Source organism: Ammospiza nelsoni, chromosome 5 (assembly GCF_027579445.1).
Source record: "Ammospiza nelsoni isolate bAmmNel1 chromosome 5, bAmmNel1.pri, whole genome shotgun sequence".
Classification (NCBI taxonomy): Eukaryota; Metazoa; Chordata; class Aves; order Passeriformes; family Passerellidae; genus Ammospiza; species Ammospiza nelsoni.
In genome coordinates this window covers 59375542-59400291 of record NC_080637.1, presented here as the reverse complement: position 1 = coordinate 59400291, position 24750 = coordinate 59375542, and the positions used below count along the sequence as shown (strand labels likewise).

The 24750-nt window shown below is 46.1% G+C and overlaps 3 protein-coding genes across 9 annotated transcripts in view; 1 reads left to right on the top strand and 2 right to left on the bottom strand.

Moving 5' to 3' along the window:
- The window catches only part of BMAL2 (basic helix-loop-helix ARNT like 2), a 32680-nt gene extending 25066 nt beyond the window's left edge, over positions 1-7614 (top strand). Inside the window, 6 exon segments of the mRNA XM_059472131.1 lie at positions 218-368; positions 1547-1602; positions 2400-2508; positions 2967-3054; positions 4340-4448; positions 5421-7614. Coding sequence (XP_059328114.1) covers positions 218-368; positions 1547-1602; positions 2400-2508; positions 2967-3054; positions 4340-4448; positions 5421-5557 — 650 coding nt within the window. The 3' untranslated portion in view covers positions 5558-7614.
- Positions 7615-18330: 10716 nt separating this feature from the next.
- On the bottom strand, positions 18331-20580 carry REP15 (RAB15 effector protein). The gene has a single exon (XM_059472938.1). It carries the CDS (start codon positions 20009-20011, stop codon positions 19271-19273), a length of 741 nt encoding a protein of 246 aa, XP_059328921.1. The 5' UTR covers positions 20012-20580; the 3' UTR covers positions 18331-19270.
- Positions 20581-20794: 214 nt separating this feature from the next.
- The window catches only part of PPFIBP1 (PPFIA binding protein 1), a 102126-nt gene continuing 98170 nt past the window's right edge, over positions 20795-24750 (bottom strand). For all 7 annotated transcript variants that reach the window (XM_059471515.1, XM_059471516.1, XM_059471520.1 and 4 more), the window contains 3 exons: positions 24216-24395; positions 23599-23664; positions 20795-23131 (listed from right to left, as the gene is read on the bottom strand). In XM_059471515.1, the coding sequence (XP_059327498.1) occupies positions 23045-23131; positions 23599-23664; positions 24216-24395 (333 nt within the window). In that variant the 3' untranslated portion in view covers positions 20795-23044. The remainder of the gene's footprint in view (positions 23132-23598; positions 23665-24215; positions 24396-24750) is intronic.

The following is a 24750-nucleotide window of genomic DNA, read 5'->3' as shown; positions in this document are numbered from 1 at the left end:
GGAACTTAGTACTTGCTTATTTATGTAAGATTTATGACCCTGCTGAAACTATATAGTTTGATTTTAGAACAGGTCCCGGTTTGTTCTGGCATGTTTATTCTATGTCTGGCCAACAGAAACATTTTGGTTTTATGATGCTATAAAATAGATTTATTATTTCTAACTTTACCTTTCTAAGCTTAAATATGATGATTATAACTTTTCTTTTCTTATCTAGTGTTGCAGAACAAAGAAAAAGTATTTACAAATTCCTACAAATTTAGAGCAAAAGATGGGACTTTTGTTACTTTAAAGAGTCAGTGGTTTAGTTTCATGAATCCTTGGACCAAAGAGCTGGAGTACATTGTATCAAACAACACTGTGGTATTGTAAGTAATTTATATGACTCTCCATTTATTTTTTGTCATAATTAATTTAGTAAGCACTAAAATAACCTGCTTAGAAAGCAGAACAAGACTAGAAAGCATCAATCTTGCACAAAAAGGGGCTGAACAACTTGGACAAACATCTTTTTGGCATTTACCAGCTATTTTTGTTTCAGTCCTATGTTGTGGATTCGACTCTGAAAACTGTGCTGTTTCCCAGTAGGGGAAAAAAGAGATTAAAGAGTTTCTTGTTAAAGGAAGAAGGGAAGGATCTTTAAGAGAAGTAGATTTTAATAAATGGAACTGTCAAGTTAATTCTGCATTTTTTTCTGGTCTTTACAACCCTCTGTGTGTCAGTTGACCCAATTCCAAGTGCTGCTCTACCCCCAGGTGTCAGAAGGTGGAGAAGCACAATTGATAGATGGTGGAAATGCAAGGCAGGACAGAAAGATCCACTCAAATTGATTGCAAGGGTGGAGCCTGAGGGACAGTAAATGTGTGTGCTTAATTCTTCTTTTTATTTGTAGTTCTTTTTAATTCTCTGCACCTTGCAAAGGAGCTGTAATTGGGATTGTTCCAGTGCTACTGAGGATCTTTGCCAATGATTGGGGTTTTGAGCAGGGACAAAGGGAGGTTTATTTCCATTAACCAAAGTTGTTGAGGGGGCCTTTTACCCATTCTGTATCTGGTTCATGCCTTAGGTCAACATCACCCACCTCTTTTGCCCATGTCCTTTTTCCCCAAGAAAAGAGAAGGACACTTTTTTGCCTGCCCTGGAGATGTGGGCATTTGCAGCTGTGTGCAGGAGGAAGGAGGGCAGCAGCTGCTGACACCAGGCAGCCACTGACCTGTGCTTGTTCCTGGTCACCTGATTTCCCTCCAAACACTAAAAATGACAGCCCTATTCCCTTGTCATGGAACACAGACAATGGCTTTCTTTTTAAATTGGAAAGTGGAAATCAGTATTTCACCCACTGCTCAGAAACATTACAAAGAATTGAACATGGAAATATGTGATGAATATCTTATATTTCTCTAGTTTGAGGATGTTAGCTTTGGTTCTGTGTAAAGTGTTATTGAAATTGAACATAAATATATGCTGGATTTTGCTCTTGGGACAAAAAAAATTACTGACTCTTAGTGGTTTGTTTGGATTTTTTTTTCATTTCTTTCAATCTCAGAGGTCATAAGGAATCAGCTGAAGAAGAGGTCCTCTACAGTTCCCAATCTGCAGAAGGCAAGTGTCACTTCTTACAGTTATCACAGCTGCATCTCCTGACCAGTCAGTTTAAATTTATCCAGTCCAGGAGTATTTTATTCTAGATTGCATGCAAAGAAGGAATAATTTTCTTTTTTAAAGCTACTTCTTTTTCAGTGTCTAGTTACTTACAGAGTCCTAATTGATATAATTCACAGAACTCTAAAAGGAAGTGCATATACCCTACTTTTAATTTCCAGCAGCTTCTGTTAGATCTGGGGATTTGGTTAGTAGGATATTGTGCTTCTGTCACAGACAGTTCATATTTTGCCCAGTTTTTGGAACAGATGTAACTGTGCTGAGTTTATCTATAAAATACAGGGGAATACTGATACAGAATATATTTTGTTATTATTTTTCTGCTGTGCAAATTTCTGCTTTCTGCAGAAATGCTGTTCTATCATCTTGCTGTCAAGGCTTTATATTTGCTTTTCAAAATGTTCTTTCAATAACTGATTTCAGTTGGTGAGAAATCCAAGGGTATTTTAAACTCATGTTCTTTGCAATGTCTGTGAGAGACACTGAAGGTGGCAATGATTAAATATATTTCACTACTGGAGAACAACAATTTTCACAAACAGATTTTACATTTATATTGCAACGCCCTCTGCCATGAATCAGTATTTAAAGGAATATAATTTCTGAATACATATATGAAAATATACACTGGTATATGTATATCTAGAACAAAAGCTACTTTAAAATGAATCCTTGCTCTGCAATGAAAGTGCTCTGGGTTTAAGGTTTTGTTTGGGCTTTGTTTTTTTTATCTACAGATGCTGTAAAACAGTCTTTAGTAAGTGTACCTGGAATGTCCTCTGGAACAGTTCTTGGTGCTGGAAGTATAGGAACCGAAATTGCAAATGAAATACTAGAATTACAAAGGTAATAAATGCATAACACCATCATTAGGCTTTTAAGTAAAGATAGGCATGAGGAATTATATGATTGCATGAGGGTTGCTCTAGTTTCACTTTTATTGTATTCTATGTACAACACTTTTTAGGTTGGGCAATAGCATTATGAGATACCATTATAATTATGTCAGTCTCGTGCCTGGCAGGGCACATGACTGTGCTGGTGATTCAACAGAGGAAGAAAACTGTGCTCAAGGAATAGAACTGTGACCCATGGCCTTTTCTGATCTCTCCTCTGTTTTCTGCTACCAAAGCTCGGAGCAGGATCATTTAGAATCTTCAGGAGAATTTAAGACATTATTGTTTCAAATTATCAGACTTGTGCTTTGTCACTGGGGAGGTCTGGTGGGTTCTGCACCACACAGTCTGTTTTTCAGTGTTTGATTAATGTGACCTGGTCAATCAACTAAACACATGCAATTTTAGGTTGCATTCTTCACCATCTGGAGAGTTAAGTCCATCACATCTCCTCAGAAAGTCACCTTCTCCAGCTTTAACCATAAACTGCAGTGATGTGAGTACACCCCTGCCTGTAAAAACCCAAAATGAAAAGGTTAATGTCAGCACACAACCTGTGTTTGAGCCAGATTGCCCTGATTTGTTTTTGTGAATCTGTACTTTTAATCTTAATGCTTTTGAAGAGACTTTAAAAAAAATCTGTGCTGTTTTGAAATGTTTAAAATTGGGACTTTGAAGGTATTTCATTACTCTTCTAAAAATTAGTAGTTATGCTGATCTAGTGGTGCTTGTAAATCTACTAGTGCTTGTAACACCACAAACTATAACTAACATAGTTATAATAAATAACATAGTTACTGCCCATAGCTATGGAATAGTTAACATCTCTTCCTACCTAAATATGTTGTATGTTTTGTACTGGACACAGCTTGAACAAACTTCTCCAACAGCTCCTTGAATGCAAATTTCTTTCCTGTTAAATACAGTTTATCTTTCCACTGCAATTCTCATTTCTTATGGAAAAACCCCACTATTCTGGTCTAGGAGCTGGTTTAACTTCCCTCTTTTTTTTTATGATCTGTTCTCCCCTGTGTTACCACAGATCTTTCTCCTGAAGAGTTGTTTGACTTACTTATGCTGAACTCTCTAAATTATGAATGTCTCATCATAAGGATAATTTCATCATATGCATTGAAGATTTTTTCTTGATTCTAGGCTTTGGTATCCCATTTGATTCTAAAATACTTTTGGAAAGCATTTCGCCTTTATTAATTTCCTGCTAGAATGTACACAAGTCAGGCAATCCTAGGACTCTCTCCTGCTAAATTACATGTATGTGTTAAATAAAACAACTATCAGGAGAAAAAATCATCTTTTTTTGGGTTACCATCTCTATTGCTATGATGAATATAGTTTAATGCATATAGAACCTAGAAGGTATGAGGGCTTTTTTAATCTCTTAACTGGAATGTTTTGACAGTGACAAACATCAGATCACTGGGAATTTGTAGTTTATGGTAGTGGATATGGAAAGTGCAAACCAGTACATTTGGTGCTGGATTTATTTACTGAACACTGAGTTAGAGCCTCAAGCAGTGCCATCACTGTGAAGTACTTTGACAGCTGTGTAAATCATAACTTTTATTTAAGCCAGGTCCAGTGCTATATGAACTTATAAAATATTTTTTTCTAAATGCAAAATATCTGCCTGATGAGGTATATTTTTCACTTTCTCTACTCAGTTCTTAATAATTAAGGAATCTCTGATGTTTCTGTAATGTAATATCTGTGTCTAAATTTAGGATCTAATTCTGTCCTTTCTACCAATTCTGCTCTTTCAGGTGCCAAATAAAGAGCTGATTCAGTTATGTCCTTCAGAAACAGAAGCTCTGGAGAATTCAGAACAAAGCCAGGGTGCTATTCCATTTCCCAGTAATGAACCTCTCCTCAGTAAGATTTATTTCTCTCGGGGCTATTCTGGGGGTTGCAGGGGCTGATATTTCTGATCCCTGGTGTCATTTCTGAGTGCACCACTTTACAACCATGTGTGAATTGTAAAGAGATGTGGCTGGCTGAAGCTGAGAGCACTCTGAAAACAGATGTGTTATTGCTGCAAGGCAAACAGCAAAATTTGGTAAGTGAGGCAATCTCATGACAAAAAACAACACCTGTAACTGAAGTTTTCCATTGCATTCTTACACTTTTCATGAGGCACCTTACTGTTCTCTCACCAGGACAGAGATAGGGAGGGAAAAGTATTTCAATGCAATGTCAGGGAACTTCTTAGAATTTGTGTATTATTGTCCTTTAGCACTTTACCTCTTTCTAAGCTGCAAGCTGGGAGTAGTTGATACACAGGACTGCTCCAAATGGTTTAGAAAGATTTTTTTAAATGTTCCTCTTGTTAAGTTTATCTGGACATAGGATTCCTGGCCCTATAAGAGGAAAATGCCACTGCATTATGTTTGACATAAAAGGCAAAATGCTGTAAAAGCCATGTTTATGCTGATCCTGTATTTTAGCTCTTAGAAACTTTTCCATCTTCCTCTTCTCCCTCGTTTGCCAGGGATTTCTTTGTTTATTTATAACATACAGCTTTCTTCTGGTTGAACTATAAGCCTTTTCAGAAAAATTTAAAACTTAAACCCTGACAACCCCAAACCAACCAACTGAAAAAGAAACACAAAGGAGAAAAAACTAATTCTTTAATAAGGGTTTGGGAAAAAAGAAGTAAAAACAATCCCAACAACACAGAGCAAGGAGGAATGGTGTTAAACTAAAAGGGAGTCAAGTTAGGGGTTTTTTTAACACAAAAATATTTGCCTTGACTTCAAAGGCAGGTTGTGCTTCAAACCAATTCTGTTTTGCAAGTTACCATGTTCTCCATGCCTGCCTCAAGCTCCTGCTTTGCCCACTGTGCAGGTGGCAGCTCCCAGCTGGACTTCGATGCCATCTGCGAGAACGATGACAGTGCCATGACAGCGCTGATGAATTACCTGGAGGCTGACGGGGGCCTGGGGGACCCAGCTGACCTCAGTGACATCCAGTGGGCTCTCTAGGGCTCTTCTGGGAGCAAGGAATGGCAGAAACCCCCATGCACAACAACCCTACATCCTCAGTACTGTATTGGAGTTTTCTAATGGTTCCTTTGAATCCAGACTTGCTGTCTCTGGATTTTTAAAGACTGGAGCCTTGTTCAGAGAGAGACATCTTCTGCTGCACCTGTGGACAAATGCAATATTTTTTTCATGATGAGGAAACCTTGAAATTTTAATATTGAACCATCTGTAACTGGAATGCTTAGAACACTTTAGTATATTTTTGCTAAGAAGCTTTAACCAAAAGGTACTGTACAATGTACAGGATTACTTTTTCTTAGTTTTAATACTTGGAACTTTTATTTATTGTTTTGTTTCAAGTTGCAGAATATTAGTTATCCATGTTACTTTCTGTAGAACCTACTGTACTTATATGGTTTGAGAATATTTGTAACTATTAAATTTAAGTGAAATAACAATTTGCACACACTACAGTTGTAAAATAAGGTATTGTAATGCTCAAATGATGCAGTTTGTGATTCCTTGCACTTCTCAGCAGTGCAATTTTTGCAGTCAAAGGTGAAAATGAAGCCTACAGTTCTGGGAACAAGGATTGAGGTTGGATCACCCTAATAAACAGAAGAGAATGTTTTGAGAAAAAACACTCATTTTTCCCAGTACACAAACATGAGAAGGGAATAAGAAAAGAGCAACAACCTTAATTACTGTTTTGTATTATTTGTAATGTATTATTAGAGAGGCAGTGCATAGAACCAGAGAAAAATAATGCTCTATTTGTAATAAAGCACTTTGGTCTTGTCTCAGGTTCTTTACTAACTAGAGAAGTGTGAATGGATAGTCTTGGTTCCAGAGTGAGGCTTGCACTGTCTGTTGGTGAAAAAATGTTAAAAGTCTAGAGCATCTTTTATGTTTTTGGAGAGATTGGGAGAATTTTCTACTGCTTGAGTGTGTGACTTTTTAAAATCTCTCTGTGCTATAGCTTTGTAAGTAAATGCTATGCAGGATGATTTTTGGGAACAGCTTTTGCAAGGATTGTATCCCAGTTACAGCAAATGACTCAAGAACATGGCACTTTAGAGGTTGCATTAGAACAACATAACACTAATATAGCAAGAGGATCTTTTTATCTCTGGTATTGAAGGTTTAAACGAATTTTTGCATAGATTATATATCATAAAATTACAGATTTTTTTCATGTTTTCTTCATGTTTGGGTTTTGGTTTATTTTTTTTAATTCAGGTAATGAAAGGAAAGCATTTGAAGATATCTGATAGATGTGCATCTTTTTAATACAGACCCTGACCTCTCTCACTCCAGGTGAGGGTGGCAGCCTGGGCTGGTGTTTTTAGGAAGGCTGGAGTTGGGAACAGATGGATGTGGCTGTCACTAGATGTCATCCGTGTGCTGCTGGGGAGCCACCCTGTCCTCATGAGGACAGTCTGGACATGAAGTGGCTTCCTCTGCTTGACAGAGCATCTTACAGATGATGTGACTCCTCTGGCAAACGATGCATTTTTGGTGATGGTGATTTACTAGAATGGCTTCTTGGATTGATTTTTTTAACTCTATAGAATTTTTTTTCATTTAATTTGGATGTAATTTCCTGCATTCAGATGTCTTTTTTACATACATGGGGCCAAAATCATCAGTTCTCTTGCTTTATTAGAATAAACTTTTCTGCTTTTTCTAAATTTTGGGCTATATCATGGAAAAAAGTGGAAGAAATAAACAGGCACTTTCTAAGAACTGATAGAAATCTATTTGTATAAATGAAATTTGAGATTCTGCCATTGTAAAATGCATTTTCTCTTTTCTACTCTAGAAGTGAATTCTAAATAAACCAGCAAATACTGTAGCTCATAGATAAATGACTACACAAATAACTTAAAATTATACAGACTTTATTAGAACAGTTTTTTTAACTGGATTAGTTTGGAAACGTGGCAGCTGTTGTTACTGCAGGAGCAAATTAATTCTTTCACAAGATTTATATAAGTGTCTAGACTCAAACCACTATTTTTGGATTCTTGGCTATCCCTAAAAAATAAAACCAAAAATGTAACTTTGATTCTTTTGCAGTCAATGACGAATATTGTGATTTTCAATTAATTTATTAGATTTTCCCTATACTATTTGTAATTTTTTTTCTGGCTTAAAGCAGCCTTTTCAAGAAAAAGTGTCACTTGTAAATATTTCTGGTGAAATAGATATTTTTGAATACAATTGAGATAGTATGTGCTTATTTTGTTTGTATAACAACAGAATTCTAGTAAGATACTGAGAGTTTGTTCCTGGCATGGTGCAGGCAATGGTAGGATGTGGTTAAACCAGGTCAATAAATGCTGTTTTGATGCCCTGCTGTTAGTCTGCTGGCAATTTTGTCTAACACTGAACTGAAATATAAAGTACTTGTTCTTTCAGATCCCAGGCTTCTTCCTCAAAGCATAAACAGGGATGTGGAACTCCTGTGGATTTTGATAGCTGGGTGTGATGCTCCCCAGGCAGGGACAGCCTGTAATCCAAGCTAATGTGCATTTCTGGGGACTCAAACAGAGCTTCAGAACACCCTCATGCTCTCCAGGGATGAACTCTGAAGGTGTCCACACATTAACCCTGAACTTTTCCTGTTCCTGTTGCAAGCACAAGGCCTGTGAGGAGCAGCTGAGGGAGCTGGAATGTTGAGCCTGGAGAAAAGGAGGCTCAGGGGAGACCTCAGCACTCCACAGCTCCCTGACTGCAGGTAGGTGGGGTCAGGCTCTGCTCCCGAGGGACAGGGTGGGAGGGACTGGCCTCAAGTTGTGCCAGGGAAGGTTCAGATTGGATATTGGGACAAAAAAGGGGTTATTGGGCATTGGCAGAGGCTGCCCAGGGCAGTGGAGAAATCCTCATTCCTGGAGGTGCTTACAAGATGTGCAGGTGTGGTGCTGATGGGCAGGGGGTATTGGTGGATTTGGTGGTCCTGGGTTATAGCTGGACTTGATCTCCAAGGTCTTTTTGACCTAAACAGTTGAGTACCTGTGAACATTTGTCACTTGGTGTTCTGGGGGCAGGGAGGATCCTGTCTGTGCTTTTGGGATTCCCTGTAGGGTATGGGCAGGGACAGTGCTGTTGCATGGGTCTACAGCAGAGACTGATTCCAGGTTTCTTTCCTGCGGTGCTTTGTAGCTCTGGCATTAGCTGTGGATCTTACACTTTTTAGAATACTGGAAAATTTGGTTTGCTCACAAGCATAAAAGGCTAAAGTTATCTTAGTGACTGCTCACAGCAGGGTTTCTGTTCATGATCCAAAGTGGGACAAAAAAGAGAATACAGTAGCTCAGCCTGCCTGATCTGTTAAAGGTAAGTTCAGGTATGTGGGCACTGCACATAACTTTTTATTATTCATTTGTTTTCATGTCAAAACCCCCAGAAATAATCACACAATCTTTGGAAATGGTAAAAAGTTTAGTGGGAAAGCTCTACCTTGGCTATTGCTGCCTCAGTGCTGACCCTGTCTGGGTGGTAACTTCACTTTCCTGGAATTTGCAGATTCCAAGTGAACCTGACCCAACATCTGTAACGCGTCCTACAGCACTCAGGGAGCCCTGGCACAGCAGAGAGTCACAGAATGAATGGGCTCTTGGGTGACACTGTTAATGGGTAATAGTGAGGTTTATCAGGTGTTCCTGGAAGGCACTGTGAGGTGAGCAGCAGGACTCTGAACTCTACAACAGCTCAGGGAATGTGCAATGCTTTTCAACAAAAAAGTCTGACTTCAAACACTGCTGCTTTCATAAACCTTACAGACAGGGGAGGCAATACCACTGGGCCTTTAATATTTAGCAAAATACTTTCAGATGAGTGGATAGAAATTCTTTGAGAGGAGTGGTTCCATCCTTAGACTTCACCTTGTCACAGCAGAATAAGCAAATTGATTTCTTAATTGGGAGGGGCTCATCAGAATCATAGAGTCCAACCCATGGTCCTGCACAGACACCCAAAAATCCCACCCTGTGCCTGAGAATGTCATTGAAACACTCCTGGAGCTCTGGCAGCCTTGAGGCTGTGACCATCCCTGGGAAGCCTGGTCAGTGCTTGACACTCTCTGCACCCTCTGAGGAAAGAACCTTTTCCTGATATCCAGCCTGACTGTGCCCTGGCCCTGCTCCATTCCCTTGGGTCTTGCCACTGGTCACCAGAGGGGAAAGATCAGTGTCTGCTCCTCCTCTTCCATTGAGCTTTGTATACATTTGATTTGCCAGGTCTTTTAGGAATTTTAACAACACTTTTTTCTTTTTTAATCTGCAAATGCAGTTCCAGTATCGGATACTGCTTTCAGTATCATTGAAGAGATGATAAAGCCCTTATCAAACAAAAAGCCAGGTGAGCTCAGTGTTGTTTCAACAGGGTACAATCAGCTTCTAAAGGTTTGTTCTGAACAGCTCTGGGCTGCCCACACTTCATTCTCCATGGAATTTGTGTTCCAGCCCCTCTGGTGTTCAGGATGCCCCTTCTGCTGGGGGCAGCAATGGACACAGGCTGACTCCTAAGAACATTGTGGTGGGAAGAGCTGCAACAATTCTCCTCTTTTGGGCTGCTCTGGTTCAATTTGCAGATTTCAGTTTGATTTGTGGATTGCTGCCTGTGGAGCTGGAGGAGCCAGCACAGAGTTGTTTCTTATCTTCTGTCTCTCTGTTACTCATGATCACTTAGGTCTTTATGACAGTGCTCCTTCACGAACCCCCAGCTTTAGAACTTTTTAAATCACAACAGTTGTCAGGGCTGCCTTGCTTGTGGTTTATTACAGTAATTTACTGCCTGCTCCTAGATTGTCTTGAAAAAAACCAAAACAGGTTTCTCAAAGCGTAACCTTTCCTGTCCTGCTTTTGATGACAGCAATGATTCAGAGTAATGGGAAGACAATGGTCTGGAACACCCAATCTTTTCAAGCAGTTGTGCTATTGCCATGGATTCCTCCAGCTGAGCCTGATGTGATTCCTGCTCATGTCAGGAGGTTTTCTTCTGCTCACATTTTACATAAAATATGCAGCATCTTCTGATTTGTAACACTGCTCTTTGTGATTTCCACGTCCACACTGACACATCTCTGAGGTTCATGCTGGAGAGGTTTCTGAAGTTAATTACATGAGTATGTGAAATTTTATGGAAGTTTCCTTGTCCACTGGAAAAGGAACTGGAGTTTGCTTTTTCTTGATTTTCAGGGGTTAATTACACAAGGTTCCAGATCAAATACACAAAACTGATCATCTGAAACTGGGTACCCAAAACAGTCCCAAGCCCTGGGGCAGATTGGTCACTTCCTAAACAACCTTCTGCTTCTTGGGGGGGTGGAACCAGAAACTTCAGGACAGAGAAACTTTAGACCAGAAAGTGCAGCAGAGCCAAGGCAGGACAGCATCTCTTCCATCAGTTCAGCAGCAGGCTCACTGTGCAGGGCTTTTCCTCGTGTTTTCAAGCACTGTGGGAAGAGCCAGGGATGGGACAGCCAAGGTCAGAAGTTTGACTGTTTCAGGGGTACAGTTTGGGAGCATTTTGTACTCAGCTGCTCTGGATTATGAATCCTTTGGGCACTGAATCTCTCCTGTCCTTTTTAGGAAGGGATTGGAGAGGAATTTAAACATGAGGAGAAAGGTTCAGTTATGGATTTGCAGGTGCCTGGGGAGGTGACCCGTGGCCACAGGAGGGTAATTGTTAACATTCCTGAAATGGCAGCCATTCCCAGGAGACTGAGGTTCCCAGGTGGTGCTGCCGGCCTGGCCGGTCCCATTGGTCCCTGCATGAGCAGGACAAAGTCTGGTCCCTGCTCACTGGCCAGCTCAGGGTGGCCTGAGGACAGGCAGGCCTGTGAGTGAGGAGGTGCTCGGTGCAGTGTCCTTCAGGAGGCTTGGTCTCCTTAATCCATCCGAGTGGGGCTTCTCTGATGTTTCTCTCATCACGTGAAGGAACGCTTTCAGGGAAGTGGAAATCCTTCCCCTGAAGAACTTTGAAACCAGCGAAGGTTTAGTCACTTTCTTATTGCTGCCATTGCATCAAACCGGGCCTTTGGCTGGCTGAGCACGGGGGAGTTGTTGGGAACTCCTTGGAGGAACTGACTGATTTTCTTTGTTGTGCTTTGTGTGCTTTTTTCTGGGAAGGTGGAGGGAACATGGAGAGGGGCCCAGATCCCATATCTGGGACACATGTTCCAAAAACACATCCCTGACTCCTGAGGTGGTTCAAAAGGAGTGCAAAACCCCCAAATGCCTCTGACTGGGCAGTCTGCTGTTTTGCAGTAGTTTTTAACAGAGAAAGTAGGGGCCAAACATTAGGCAGGATTTAGGTGGGTGATAAAACACCCTGTGGTGTTAGGGGTGGTCAGTAAAGCCCGTGTCCCACTGTTGAATTTGCATGCCCTTCCTCAAGGAGGTGCTGGTAACTTTTGCCTCAGCTGCTAAATGGTGATGTGCAGGTTAGGTTGGTGTATCTGAGCTTCTTCTTGTACTCACCTTGGTGATTGTCAAGGTTTCAAAGCAAAACTGAAGTTTTGTGGCTGCTTTCAAGAGTGCAATTATGAACTGACCCATTTCTGCCAGGCCAAACCACATCTCTAAAGTTACAGAAGCAAGGAATGGGTTTATTGGAAGGTTCAGGCAAGTTTTGTTGTGTTCAGTCCTCTTGAGTGGAAGGTGTGCATGCAGCTGTGCATTAAGGATACACAAAACCACTTAATACCTTCATAAGTAAAACTACTTAATACCTTCCTGTACTTGTCTCTGTACATGTGCTTCAACATGTACTTTGTCTGTGCTGACAGAGCTGATACCTCTGCGGAGAGCTCCTCCCCAGAGCTGCTGGCTGGGGGGAATTGTTTGTGGTGAGGTGAGGATGCTCCTGTTCCCTTCTGTGCCTCTCCTTCATTAAGCAATGCGAGTTTTGTCGAGGAACAGCACCAGAGGCCACTTCAGTCTTTGGCTTGTGGTGTTTGAGAGGAGATAAAAATAACAAACCCAGTGACTTTGGGCAGCCCTTGGCTTACATTTTGATGGCAATCCCTGTTCCAGCAGGCACAGTGTTGTAACTCTTGCAGGAATAAAATCCCCTTGCCAAATGGTACCTGTGCACAAAAGGCTCTGTGGTCAGGTGTGCTGATGCAAAAGTGAGTTTGCACTGGCATCTCTCTTTATGGGCTTTCCCCTAAATATTAGTGGAGAACTGAAGGCTGAGACTGGAGCCGTCTGCTGCAGCATCTGAACTCCCAAGTGGAGAACTCTGTGCTGCCAGGCAGCTGTCAAATTGTGTCACAGATGGGAAAAATCTGATAACCACTAGTGTGAACCAGCATCTTTGAAATCCAACAGTTCTCGTGGCTCCAAATGTGATGGATTTGGGAGAAGAACTTTGCTTTCTTGCTTTGTTACAGACACATCAAAATAAGAGGAAAGTGTAATGGTCTGGTCTTCCTTGCCTTGTCTCAGACTGATCAGTTCTGAAGCAAAAGCATAGGGAAAAACAGGGTACATTTTATTTGTCAGTGTAGAACTAACCCCAGATAGTTCATGGGCACTGCAGTGGTTGTGGAGGAGATACAAAACACACGGTTTATGGTTGGTAACAGAAAAATAACTGTAAAAATAACTGTAGAATAACTGTAAAGTAACTGTGACAGTGTACAAACTGTCAAACAACCAATCCCCCAACCTCCTCATTCTCAGATCTGTCCCTTGTTGTGCTCTGTTATGGAGGACAGAAACAAGAACACACGTGCATTTACCCAACCAGCACCGGGCTGTGTTCTGGGGACAAGGGAGGGCAGTTCCTTTCCTTGGTCCTTTGGGAGGCAGAGGATTTGGGAACAGGAGCTTTGCCCACTGCCTTGGGGATGTCTCTGGTGTCCCAAAGCCCCACAGAGCAAATGTGTGTGGTTTAACATCCCAAGGATGTTCAAAGGAGATGCCAAGCCAGGAATGGGACCATGGAGCAGGGTTGGGATTCTGCCCAGCAGAGGGGTGACATCCAGAGGGTCCCACCAGTCTGTCCCTGCTGCCCAGGTTTGGGATGAGCAGGCTGCTGACTGTCCCTGTGTTTGCTCCAGAGGATGAGGAAGCCAACCCTCCTGAGGGGGAAGATGAAGAGATGAGGAAGGATGGAGACAGCAGCCACCAAAGGCTGGGGAAGGCACAGGTAGGAGACATTCCCTTCCAAGAAGGGGGACTTGTCTGTCCTGTGGGAATTCAGGGCATGAGCCTAATGGAACAAAGGAGTTGAGTTCATTTTCTTACTCAGGTTCTTGTGTGCCTGAAAGAGATTTGTGACAAGGTCATTATCCCTAATGGAATCTCTGAAGAACATTCAACAGGGGTTGAAGCTTTCTGAAGTGGCCCAACCCTGCCTGCACGTATCCAAATGCGGCCCCTGTGTTTGTGTACAGCTGGGATGAGACCTCAGCTGCTGTTGCTCACCAGCTCCCAAGTGTAGCTCAGAGTCTGCAGCCAGGCCGTGGCTAAACAGCCTGAGGTGCCAGAGAGCTGGAGTCATTCCCCAGCAGGTAACTTGACTTGGAAGCTGCATTCCAAACTTTTGTCCACATTTATTTTATCTCCACATGGAGTTGCCTAAAGAAGCAGAGGTGGGGTGTTCCTAACAAAGGGATATCCAAATTCATTAGTAGTAGAGGGCTTAAAATTCAAGTGTGAGTGGAGCTGCCTTTAGGACACTTCCTATTCTGTAGCATATGAGTGGAATTTAAATGGAGTATCCAAATCCTGACAAGCTTGTATGAACTCCAAAGCCTCTGCAAGTGTCTTTCAGCCAGGAAGGGAGACAGGAGTTTGGAGTCTCTCCCTTAAAACTGGCTGCTGGTTTGTTTGACCAGGCATAGGAAGAATTGTGGATTCCTTGGGGCTGTCCTTATGGAGAAAGGTTTATTTATGTGCCCTGGGTTCATCTCCAAAATGTGTATCTCCAAAATGATGGAAACTGATTTCATTGAAATGCCAGGACTGCCAAATCCTTTCCCCAGCCAGAGCTCAGAGCCAGCCTTGTGGGAAGGGGTTTAATCCCCATTTTCCCAATCCCTTGAGGCAGCAGCACTGGAGCACTTGCACCCAAACATGTCCAAGGTGCTGAGTGCTGGCAGGAGGCAAATCCAGGGATTGGACTGTGGGAGTTTGCACTGCTCCTGTGATCCCAGACCTGGAGTTGTGCTTCAGAGCTCCCAGGAGATGCTGCCTCACTCAAACCCCATTTAAAGCTCAGCATCCCTCCTGGGTGGCTCAGATGCTTGGAGCAGGATGCTGACAAGGCCAGTGCTCCGGAAATAAAGAGCAAACAGTTTTCTCTGGCTTTTTAAACCCACGGGTTTTTTCATTGGGGGGAGTGCGAGCCACAGGGCAAGCGGGGGAGAGGAGGGAGAGCATCGAGTCTCACCCGGCAGGTATCGGATGAGCGGCTGGAGCCGGACCGAGCCCCGGGGTCCCGGTCCCACACCGGGCACAGTCCGGACCCGGCCGGAGCGGCTCCTCCCGCCCGCGGCGATCCAGCGCCGCTCGTTCCGCGGGAGCCCCGGGGTTCGGGCACGGGTTCGGAGGGCGCTGCTCTGCCCGGGGGTGCGCTGCCCTCGGGGCTCCGGGCCGGTGCGGCTCCGGAGCCGCTGCTGCCGCTCCGCGTCCGCCAGGCGGCGCCCCAGGGGCCGGGGCCGCGCTGAGGGAGCGGCGGCGGGAGGGTCCCGGGCCCCGCCCGCTCCCAGCCGCGATCCAGCAGCGCCCGCTCCGGGAACCGCCGCCCTCCGCCCGGGCCCGGCAGCGGCACGGCCCCGGCTCCCCGCGGCCGCACCGGGACCGTGCCCGGAGCCGCGGCGGGACCCCAGCCCCGCGCCGGCCGAGCGGGAGCAAAGCGGCAGCGCCGGGCCCGGCCCCAGCGCCCGTCCCGGAGCGGCTCCTCCCGCCCGCGGCGATCCCGGTGCTCAGCCCAGCCCAAATCCCGCACCCCGCCCGCCGAGGAGAAGCGGCTCCGCCCGGGACCCCCAGCAGACACCGGCAGGAGCCGGACCCAGATCTCGGGGCCCGGATCCCGGTGCCGGCCCCGTCTCAGCGCTCCGAGCGCCGGTCCCGCCGCAGCCCGGGACGAGCATCCCCGCCGCGAGCGGAGCGGGCGCGGATCCGCCGCGATTCATGGGCGGGGCCGGCTCAGGTGAGCGGTGCCCCAGAGCGCCTGCGCAGGGCGGGGCCGAGCGGATTTAAACCGCGGGGAGGCCCCCAGAGCGCTATTTCCCCCTCGGCGCTGGCAGCGGGTGGCTGTAGCCGGGCCCGGCCCCGGCCCTGGCCCCGCCTCCGCCTCACGGAGCCCCGCCCCGCCCCTGCCCTGGACGGGGCCAGCCCCATCGCCCGCGGCGCCCCCCTCACACCCGGGCCGAAGAGGGGCTGGGACCGGCCCTGCGACCGGGCCCAGCAGTTCTGTGCTTGCAGAGGGATGAATCCAGCTCTGATTTCATGCCTGTGTTGCCCACTCCTGTGCATCCTCCTGGGAAATGCAGCAGGCCCTGGGATTCAGGCTCCCAGCCATGCCCAGCCTGGGCTTGCTTTCACTTTGGTTTCCCTTGGGTTTCTGTCCTCACAGCATATCCTGAGCTGCACCCCAGATGACATCCCAGTGCTCCTCACCCGGCTCCAGAAGGCAGCAGAGGCATTCCCACAGCTCAGCCAAAGGAGGAAAGGGAGGCAGAGCAAGAAGGAAGGGCCAGCAGGGGCAGTGCAGCAGCCAGAAAAAATGGGGAGCACAGAGGGGCATGGATGAAGGTCGGGGGGATACCTCAGCTCCCAGCCCAGCAGGGCTGGATCAATGCCATGGCACAGCCACGGATCCAGGCCCAGCAGGGGCAGATCAATGCCATGGCACAGCCACAGATCCAGGCCCAGCAGGGGCAGATCAATGCCATGGCACAGCCACAGATCCAGGCCCAGCAGGGCTGGATCAATGCCATGGCACAGCCACGGATCCAGGCCCGGCAGGGGCAGATAAATGCCATGGCACAGCCACGGATCCAGGCCCGGCAGGGGCAGATCAATGCCATGGCACAGCCACGGATCCAGGCCCGGCAGGGGCAGATCAATGCCATGGCACAGCCACAGATCCAGGCCCGGCAGGGGCAGATCAATGCCATGGCACAGCCACAGATCCAGGCCCAGCAGCTCGGCAGGTGCTGCTCTCAGGGGGCACCTCTGGCAGAGCACGGACCCTCTGGCACACAGAGGCAGTTTGCCTTTCCCTGCGCCCCTCATTTTCAGTAGTTCTGGTCTCAACACCCATTTTTGCTGTGCCTTCTGCACAGCAGGGAAGTGGAACCTTCCCAAAGGGATGCTGTCACCAGTGTGTCCTTCTCTGCCCCTCCTCCTGGCAGAGGGAACGCTGACCCTCCGAGCAAGACCCTGAGCGAGGCCGAGTTCATCGACTGCTTCCAGAAAACCAAACGGGCTTTGAAGCTCTTGGTGAGACACGGAGGAGTTTCCATCCCATGCAGGGACAGGGCTTTTCCCAGTGTATCCCAGCAGTGAGTGTTCAGAGGGAAATTAGAATAGAAAACACTGCCAAGGGACAAAGGTGTGGATTTCAGGTTCTTCAGAACCCAGGACCAGCCCTGTGTCATGTTACTGCACAAACTGCCTGGGATCTCAGGGGCTGCACCTTACCTGGTCCATCAGCACGTGCAGTCACACGGGCCTGGGGATGGCTCTGAGTCACCTGAGCTGAGGCTCCAGCTCAGCTGAGTGGATGAACACAGTCAGAGTTACATGGTTAAACACTTCACTGTTAGCCAGAATCCAGAGCCTTGGCCAAGTCCCACCATGGCTGAGGGCCCAGGGGCCCGAGCTAAAGCCCACAAGGGCAAGGGCCAGAGTGTGGTGCAGCCTGGGCAAAATAACCCAGCTCCCAAAATAATGTACCAAGCCTCTGTGACATCTCTGGGGTACCAGAGCCCTCTGAGGGACACAAATCAAATCAACAACTGCCCCAGTGTGTAACTCTCATGGTTCAAACTCTATACAAGTCAAGACATTTTGATTTTCCCCTTCTCTTTCTATTATTGAGAAAGCGTGCAAAGGAAAAAAAACCCCAGTTTTCAAGTGAGCCAGCTTTTCTAAAGAATTGGATAGGTGAAGTCACACTAGTTATAATATATGAACTTAATGTAAACTTAAAGCTTTCTGCAGGGCTTTTATACACCAGTATCAATCCTGCTGCAGTGTTGATTCTTCTGTTAAAACAGACAAAAAACCCCTATCCCCCACAGCTATGCAGGTTCTCTATGCAACACACCAGAACTGTCTCCTCTGTCCCACCAAACCCAGCCACACACAGAGAACACAGTGACAGCAGCTCTTTAAAAACAATTCTATCTCAATGAACTGTTTCAGGACTGAAAGGTCACTCTCCTCCAAACACAGCTACGTTTGTGACCCAGCAAAATGTTGTAGTTCTCTGTGTTTGTTTTTATTTCTGTTCCACTTCCAGACTCCCTGCCTCTGCCATGGAATGCTCCAAACACTCATGGCACTGATGCCTCAGCCTCTTCAGGCTCTTTTTCAATGGCTGTTTTAGTAACAGCTCTCACTGCTTCCCCCATCTTACAACTTGAATAGTAAATAGTGAAAGATTAATGTGTTTTCAGTATTATTTTTATTCAGTTAAATGACTGAATTTATATGAAAATTAGAGGCAGATGAGTTTTGCACTAACAAGATTAATCACTCAGCTATAACCAAAGTGAGTTTACCAGTTTAAATATGGATCAGGTCATGCTTCACTGGTTAAAGCAAGTAATTGTAACTGTATAACCCAAAAGCCTTAGTTCAGTAAAAGCTGAGGGAAATAGAATAAATCAAGCCCATAAATACCATCAGCTGCTAAGCTACTGAAAAAAAATTCCAAGTGACATAATCTTGCCTCCTCCAGATTTGCTCTCTGCTGTGAATGGTCAGGGGCTGACTCTGTTGCTATGAAAAGGTCCCACCTACATCAGGCCTGTTTTTTGTTGCCATTGCTCGATTTTTCCCAAGTGTTCTTGAACACCTGGCCCCTTGGTTTTGCCACACCTTGCCCTGACACAGCCACTGAGTGAGAAAAGCTTTGAAGTCGGCTCCAGCCCGGCCTTTCGTTCACAGCTCCAAGGCCCTGTGGAGCCTGGCACCAATTAGGGAGCAGGTAATTAATAAGTCTCTCTCAGAGCCCATTTCTGGCACTGGGAAGGGCTTTTCCTCTTAACTGAAACCAGCTCACTCCTTCAAATCAGTCATTTTAAGGCCTGGTATTGTCCTTCACACTCATTACAACTCTTCTGACCAGCACCAGCACATTTCCATTATTACAGACTCACCCTCCTAGGACAGAAAAAAAATCTGCCACACTGCAAACAAAGGCTCTGAGTCAAATCCACCAGGACCTCCCCAGAGCTCTGGCTGATAAAGCTCTCAGCAGCTCCAGCCAAGACTTAATGTCTGGCGAACAAAATGTTCTGGAAAAACGTCGTGCCTTCTATAAACACTTTTTTCTGGCAGATCCATCCTGTTGTTTTAAAATCTGGAGAGGCTGACTCAGCCTGGCTCCTGCAGGAGCTAAGGGAACACGATGGGTCCAGGGGAAGGTGGGGGGAATGGAGTGTGGGGAGGAGAGAGTGCGGGGCAGAGCTGAGCCCCGCGCGGCCCCCGGTGCTGCACGGAGCCGCTGCTCCGGCCCAGCTGCTCACACAAAGTTTATGTACACATTGCCCACATCCTTCAGCCTGCTTTTGGTGCCCAGGCAATTTTCCAGCATGTCTTTTGCGGGCAGGGAGCTGTCAGTGCTGGTGACGAATTGCCGCAGCGCATTCCTGCCCGACAGGCGGCATTTCTGCTCCTCCTTGGCAACGCTGTCCAGCAGGACTCCTCGGATGTCCTTGGGCTTCCCTGGCACGCCGAACACCACGAACAAGCCCAGGCAGTCCTGTCCCACCAGGCGGCAGAACTGGGCCAGCTTCTCAAACCTGCTCATGTTCTGGAAGCACTCGTCGGCCAGCGCGGCCTCCCGGCAGCAATCCTCGGCAGCGCCCTCGCCCTGCAAGAGCTCGGCCGGCTGCAGGGCCTGCACGGCGATCTGCAGCTTGATCTGCTTGTCACACCCACACAGAGTCCAGATCCAGTCCACTCCGAACAGGGAGGACTGCTGCTTGGTCATTTTGCTGGTCATGATCCGCTCCTCCATGCCCTTTCCCACGCAGAAGCCGATGAAGTTGACCAGGAAGATCTCACTCAGCGTGTTCGTGGCCGGCTGGAATTTGCTTTGAGGATCCACAAAACCCAGATAGTCCTTCAGCCTTTGAGATGCATGGAGCACACCCTGGCTGAAGACTTCACAGATGACCAGCGTTTCAGCCTTGTTCTCCTGGTTGTCCTCCTGGGAGACCTTCTGGCCCATCTTCTCTGCTGGAGGAGGTCGTTCCCACATGCAGGCTGCCTCAGGGACAAACCTTGATTTTCCAGCAAAGGCTGTGCAGGTGCTGGGCTCAGCCAGACCTATTCAGCTGCACAAGGACACATGGACACCTGCAGCCTCCCCGGTGAAGGTGATGGCAGGACTGAGCTCTGCGTGCCCGAAGGGCAGCTGGGCTTTCTCCTGGGTGTGTTTCTCCACAGCTGACTGAGCAGGACCAGCCCAGCCGGCCCTGTAGCTTTCACACTCACTGAATTAATCTGTGCTTGTTTTCCTTCTTGTTAATTCCAGCACCATTTCTTTGGCTGATGTTATCTCATTCCAGTCTGATCTTATCTCCTTGGATCTACTTTCTAGGACTATTGCACAGAAACCATTTTTGTGGCACAGGGTGTTGCCTGGAGATGAAACCACCTTTTTCTTTTAATCTCCCAGAGAAAGGAGATTAACACTTGGGACCAGAGAGAGGGACAGAGCACCCTTGGAGGGCTCCCTCTGGAGAGTACACACTGAGCAATGATCATGTCACTTCTCACCACACCAAACAACCAAAGATGGTTCAAATCTGGATCCCAGAAATAACTAAAAAGTCTTGATATAGTTGATTTCTTAGCTGTTAGTTGAGCCCTGCTGCAGGCACTACTGACAAACTAATTAATGAGTCAACAAAAAAATGTGTGATTTTGCCCCTTTTCCCTCCTTTGTTTTTTGAACAGAATGGAACAAGCTCCCATGGAAAATTTAAAGGAAAAAAAAAAAAAAGAGGATGTGAGAAAGGGAACCAGCTTCCAGAAACACTTGGCATTTTCCACAGACTTTATTGGATTTCACATGGCAATACACAGCAGTTACGTTGCCCTCTCCAAAGAGGCACCAATTAAACACGCTGACAGTAAGGACAGTGTGCACACACACACCTAAAGCCTCCTGACTCCACCACCTCTCTCGTGCCCCTGCCCGGTGAGAGAAGCAGGGCAGCTCCAGGGGATGGCCTGGCTGCCAGGAAAGGGCTGTTGGGAGCAGAATGCTGCTCACACTGCATTCAATAAACCATCACTGCCCTCACTGATAACACTCCAGAGACACAGGAGAGCGTTTGTGGCTATCTCAGCACACGGTATTGTGTCACTAGCTCCCTCTTCCCCCTGTGAATACCCAGTCCTGTCCAGTAGCCAGTGACTAGTGAGAGCCATCCAGAGGAACAGTTTTGTTTGGAAGCCTGCACCACATTTCCCAATGCTTCCACAGGGTTTTATGTTCAACTTCCATGAAAATAACAACAATATTGCAGAGTATTCACAGAAAGGGAAGCCCGAATCCACATCCCAAGCATCTGCACCCTAAACCTGCCCACGTTAAATTTTGCATCTTGGTACATCCATAATCACCTACACTGCACATCCTTCAAAGGTCCAGGTTATCAGCTGACGTAATTCTAATGCTGGAATATGCCTCTGATCTGAGGGGAGCTCCCTGAAAATCCTGGGAAGAACCCTTCTTCCTTTCCTAGCTTTTTAAACAGTGTTTCAGAAACTCCCCCGAAGTCAGCACAAACCCCAGATCCCCTGCACAACACCAGGAATGATCTCACTTCCAGCAAGGAGAGCGACAAAACGAGTGACAAACGCTTGGCAAAGCAACACCACCACAAGGAACAATTCCAGCTGGACTTTTGTTTGCCTTTTACAGAGCAAAGCAGCTTCATGCCATTGTGCTAAAATACATGCAACGTTCAACACCATACAAACGACCACTGGAATAAAAAGTTACTTTTCTTTGTTTGTTTGCTTGCTTTTGGCTAGGACACCTCGCAATACTGGAAGTCTGACAGAAGATTCCCACTGGCTAGTTGGGAATTTTAAAACCTGATGATCCTCAAGAGCAGAGGAGCTGTGCTTTAAGAAGATAAAATGACGAGCAACACATTTGATATCTGAATTTTGGAGGAAAAGTCCCGCCTTAGGCTTAATAATATGAAATAATATATTTCCTATACATTTCTCTATATAACTTTATTTTTTTTTGCAACTACACCATCTTCACGTTAGTCACAGCACAGAAATATCCCTTCCATATGCAGGGAGTACTCTCAACTTCAAAGAAATTTTTTCAATCATGGAAGTGTTAATAACCTTGTTGACTGCACTAATTACTGCTGCTGGGGACAATAAAGAAGACATTTTAAAATGTGCAGTTTCTGGACGAGTCACTGCTAAAATAAACATGCTTTAGAATAGTTTAATCTCAAATGGAAGATCATTAAACTGTGCACTCAGTAAAAAGCAACAGAAGCAAACAGTTCCAAAGGTCAGCCTGCCTTTCCCAGTAACCAGCTGGTCTGCAAACTGGCATAATTTTTTTACAACCTTCTCCCCTTCCCTCACACACCTTCAACTTTCCATCACTCTATCTCACAAAATTTAAATTTTTGCTTTTATACGTACTTCATATACTTATTTTTTCTTATTTTTTCCTTTTTTTTTTTTTTTTTATAAAACAGTATAAAAATAGGAACAACAGTCAAGAGCTACTGGGGAGCTTACACAGGGCACGGATGACTAAAATCCTACATTGGATAGGGCTGAACTGGTGTTTGTGCCAAAGAAAAGCACTCAGAGAAGAGCAGTAACTCCTATTTTTCAGCTGGGAGCTCAGAGAGAGCTGAGGCACGCTATCTAGAGACACAACACTTTCACCTAACACCTTCTGTTCTTTTCAAACAGCAGAGAGGATTATCTGAGGCCAGGAATAAGCAAAAGGAGCACTAGCATACCACATCAATTTCAACGCAACACTCTGAAACGTATCACCAGTTTGTACATTAAATAGAGTTAAAACCATTACCATTCACCAGTGTCTGGGTGGCTTTTATGGCAACTTAAGTAGGCACCTTGTTTTTTCTCCTTTTCTCTTTAAAATTCTCCACCTCTCAGTGTTACTTCTAACGAACAGAAGCAAGAGCAATGTAAAGTACACGATCTGTCACGTGGAACAGGGATGTCCTTGCACGCAGGAGAACGAGCCTTTGTCAGTGCCTGGTGGTGACTGTCACACGTTGGAGTCCTCATCTGTTATACTGGTGCTAGGAGAGCGAGTGGCAAAGTCTTTGAACATTTCATCTTCCTTCAGCATGTGCTGCAAAGGAAAGGGGGGAAGAGCCAAGGTTTCTCACAGCTGGAGTCAGTCACCTGTCCTGTGCTGGGCAGCAAACACTGCCTGCCAGCCACTGCTTTGTGCTGCTGGGGGAGGTTTGCACCCACCCTGCCCCAAAACCAGCTCACCGCTGCCTGCTGGCCCAGTAGCTCGGGGCTTCCACCCAGAAAATGCAGCCTGACTCCCAGCTGGAGACCCACCAGCCATGGGCAATGGGGGCTGTCTCCCCTGCCCTCCCTGCTGTGTGGGGAGCCAGCACAGGCCACCAAAGCTCCCCACCAGGATGGGCAGGTACCTTCCTCAACCACTGGGGTTTTTTGTGCCCTCTGTCCCTGCAGGAGACCCAAAGGACCTCACTGACACTGTTTAACTCGAGTGACTGCCAAGGGGCTCACACCCACCCCACAGAAACGGAGACCTTACTGCACAGACCCCATTCACAGACTCACTGTCAGGTTGTTGATGCCTTCAGAAAACGCTCCTATTTGCCTCACTGTCCCTTCTGAATCTTCCATCTATAAAAACAGAATGAATCATGAATTAGTAACAACTTATTTGTATCATAGAGTGGAATCACAGAATGCATTGGGTTAGAAGAGACCTTAAAAATCATCTCAGTCCAATCCCCTGCCATGGATGGGGCAGCCACAGCTTCTCTGGGAAATCTGTGCCAGGGCCTCACCACCCTCACAGGGAAGAACATTCTTCTAAACCTCCTGAGATCTAAACCCACTCTCTGTCAGTGTGAAGCCATTCCCCCTTGTCCTGTTAGGACAGAGTGACATTGAAGTGCAGCACACAATTTACTGATTACACCTGAGATGTTCAGACCACTAGGGAAGCATGGCCTGCCAGGAGGGAGAGTTACTCCAGAGCAGGCCCTGAAGGTGCTGCATTCACAGCTTCAGCCTCCTTGGGAGCAGAGCCTTTTGTCACTAATGCTGTGTGACAGCAAGAAGTCAGGGCTTTCATGGGCCAAAGCAAAAGGAAGACTTCCCTGGGAAATGGAAGGTTTTCCCACCAAACCTGACAGCTCAAAGACTCAGAACTGTTAGAACTGGCTTACCTGCTCCAGCCTGTCCAAATCATCATCATCATACACTCGCATATCCAGGCCAGGCTTGAAGCCCTTCTTCGACGCGCTCCCAGATGCCCGCCCCAGCTCCATAGGACACACATACTCCTCCACATCATCCTGCTTCTTCTTCCTCAGGTTCCCAAAATTGCTGAAGGTAAGTTTCTTTGGCTTAAAAGTGAAGAGAAATTTGCCAAGGAGTTAGAGAATCAGCAAAGAACAGGGCTACTCGTGCCCTCTTGTGTTTCCATGACAAAGGGTCAAAACCCCAGTGCTCTCCTACACAGATCTTCTGAATTTCATGACAGTGGCATCTGAAAGGACAATGTGTCCTCTCATTCTACCACTGTTAAGACACCACCATTTAACAGATCCCAAAGGAGGTGAAAATTCCACATTAAACCATGAGTCTGTACATGGTAAGGGACAGTCTCCCTCCCAAACATCTCCCAGTACAGACAGAAGGACAATACCAGTGCTACCTCTTGTCTCTGCATGTCGGAGAGGCTGAGAAGTGGCCTGTTCA

What these genes read in the sequence shown, in the direction of transcription:
- REP15 (XM_059472938.1), bottom strand. Translation starts at nt 20,011, where the DNA reads ATGTGGGAACGACCTCCTCCAGCAGAGAAGATGGGCCAGAAGGTCTCC.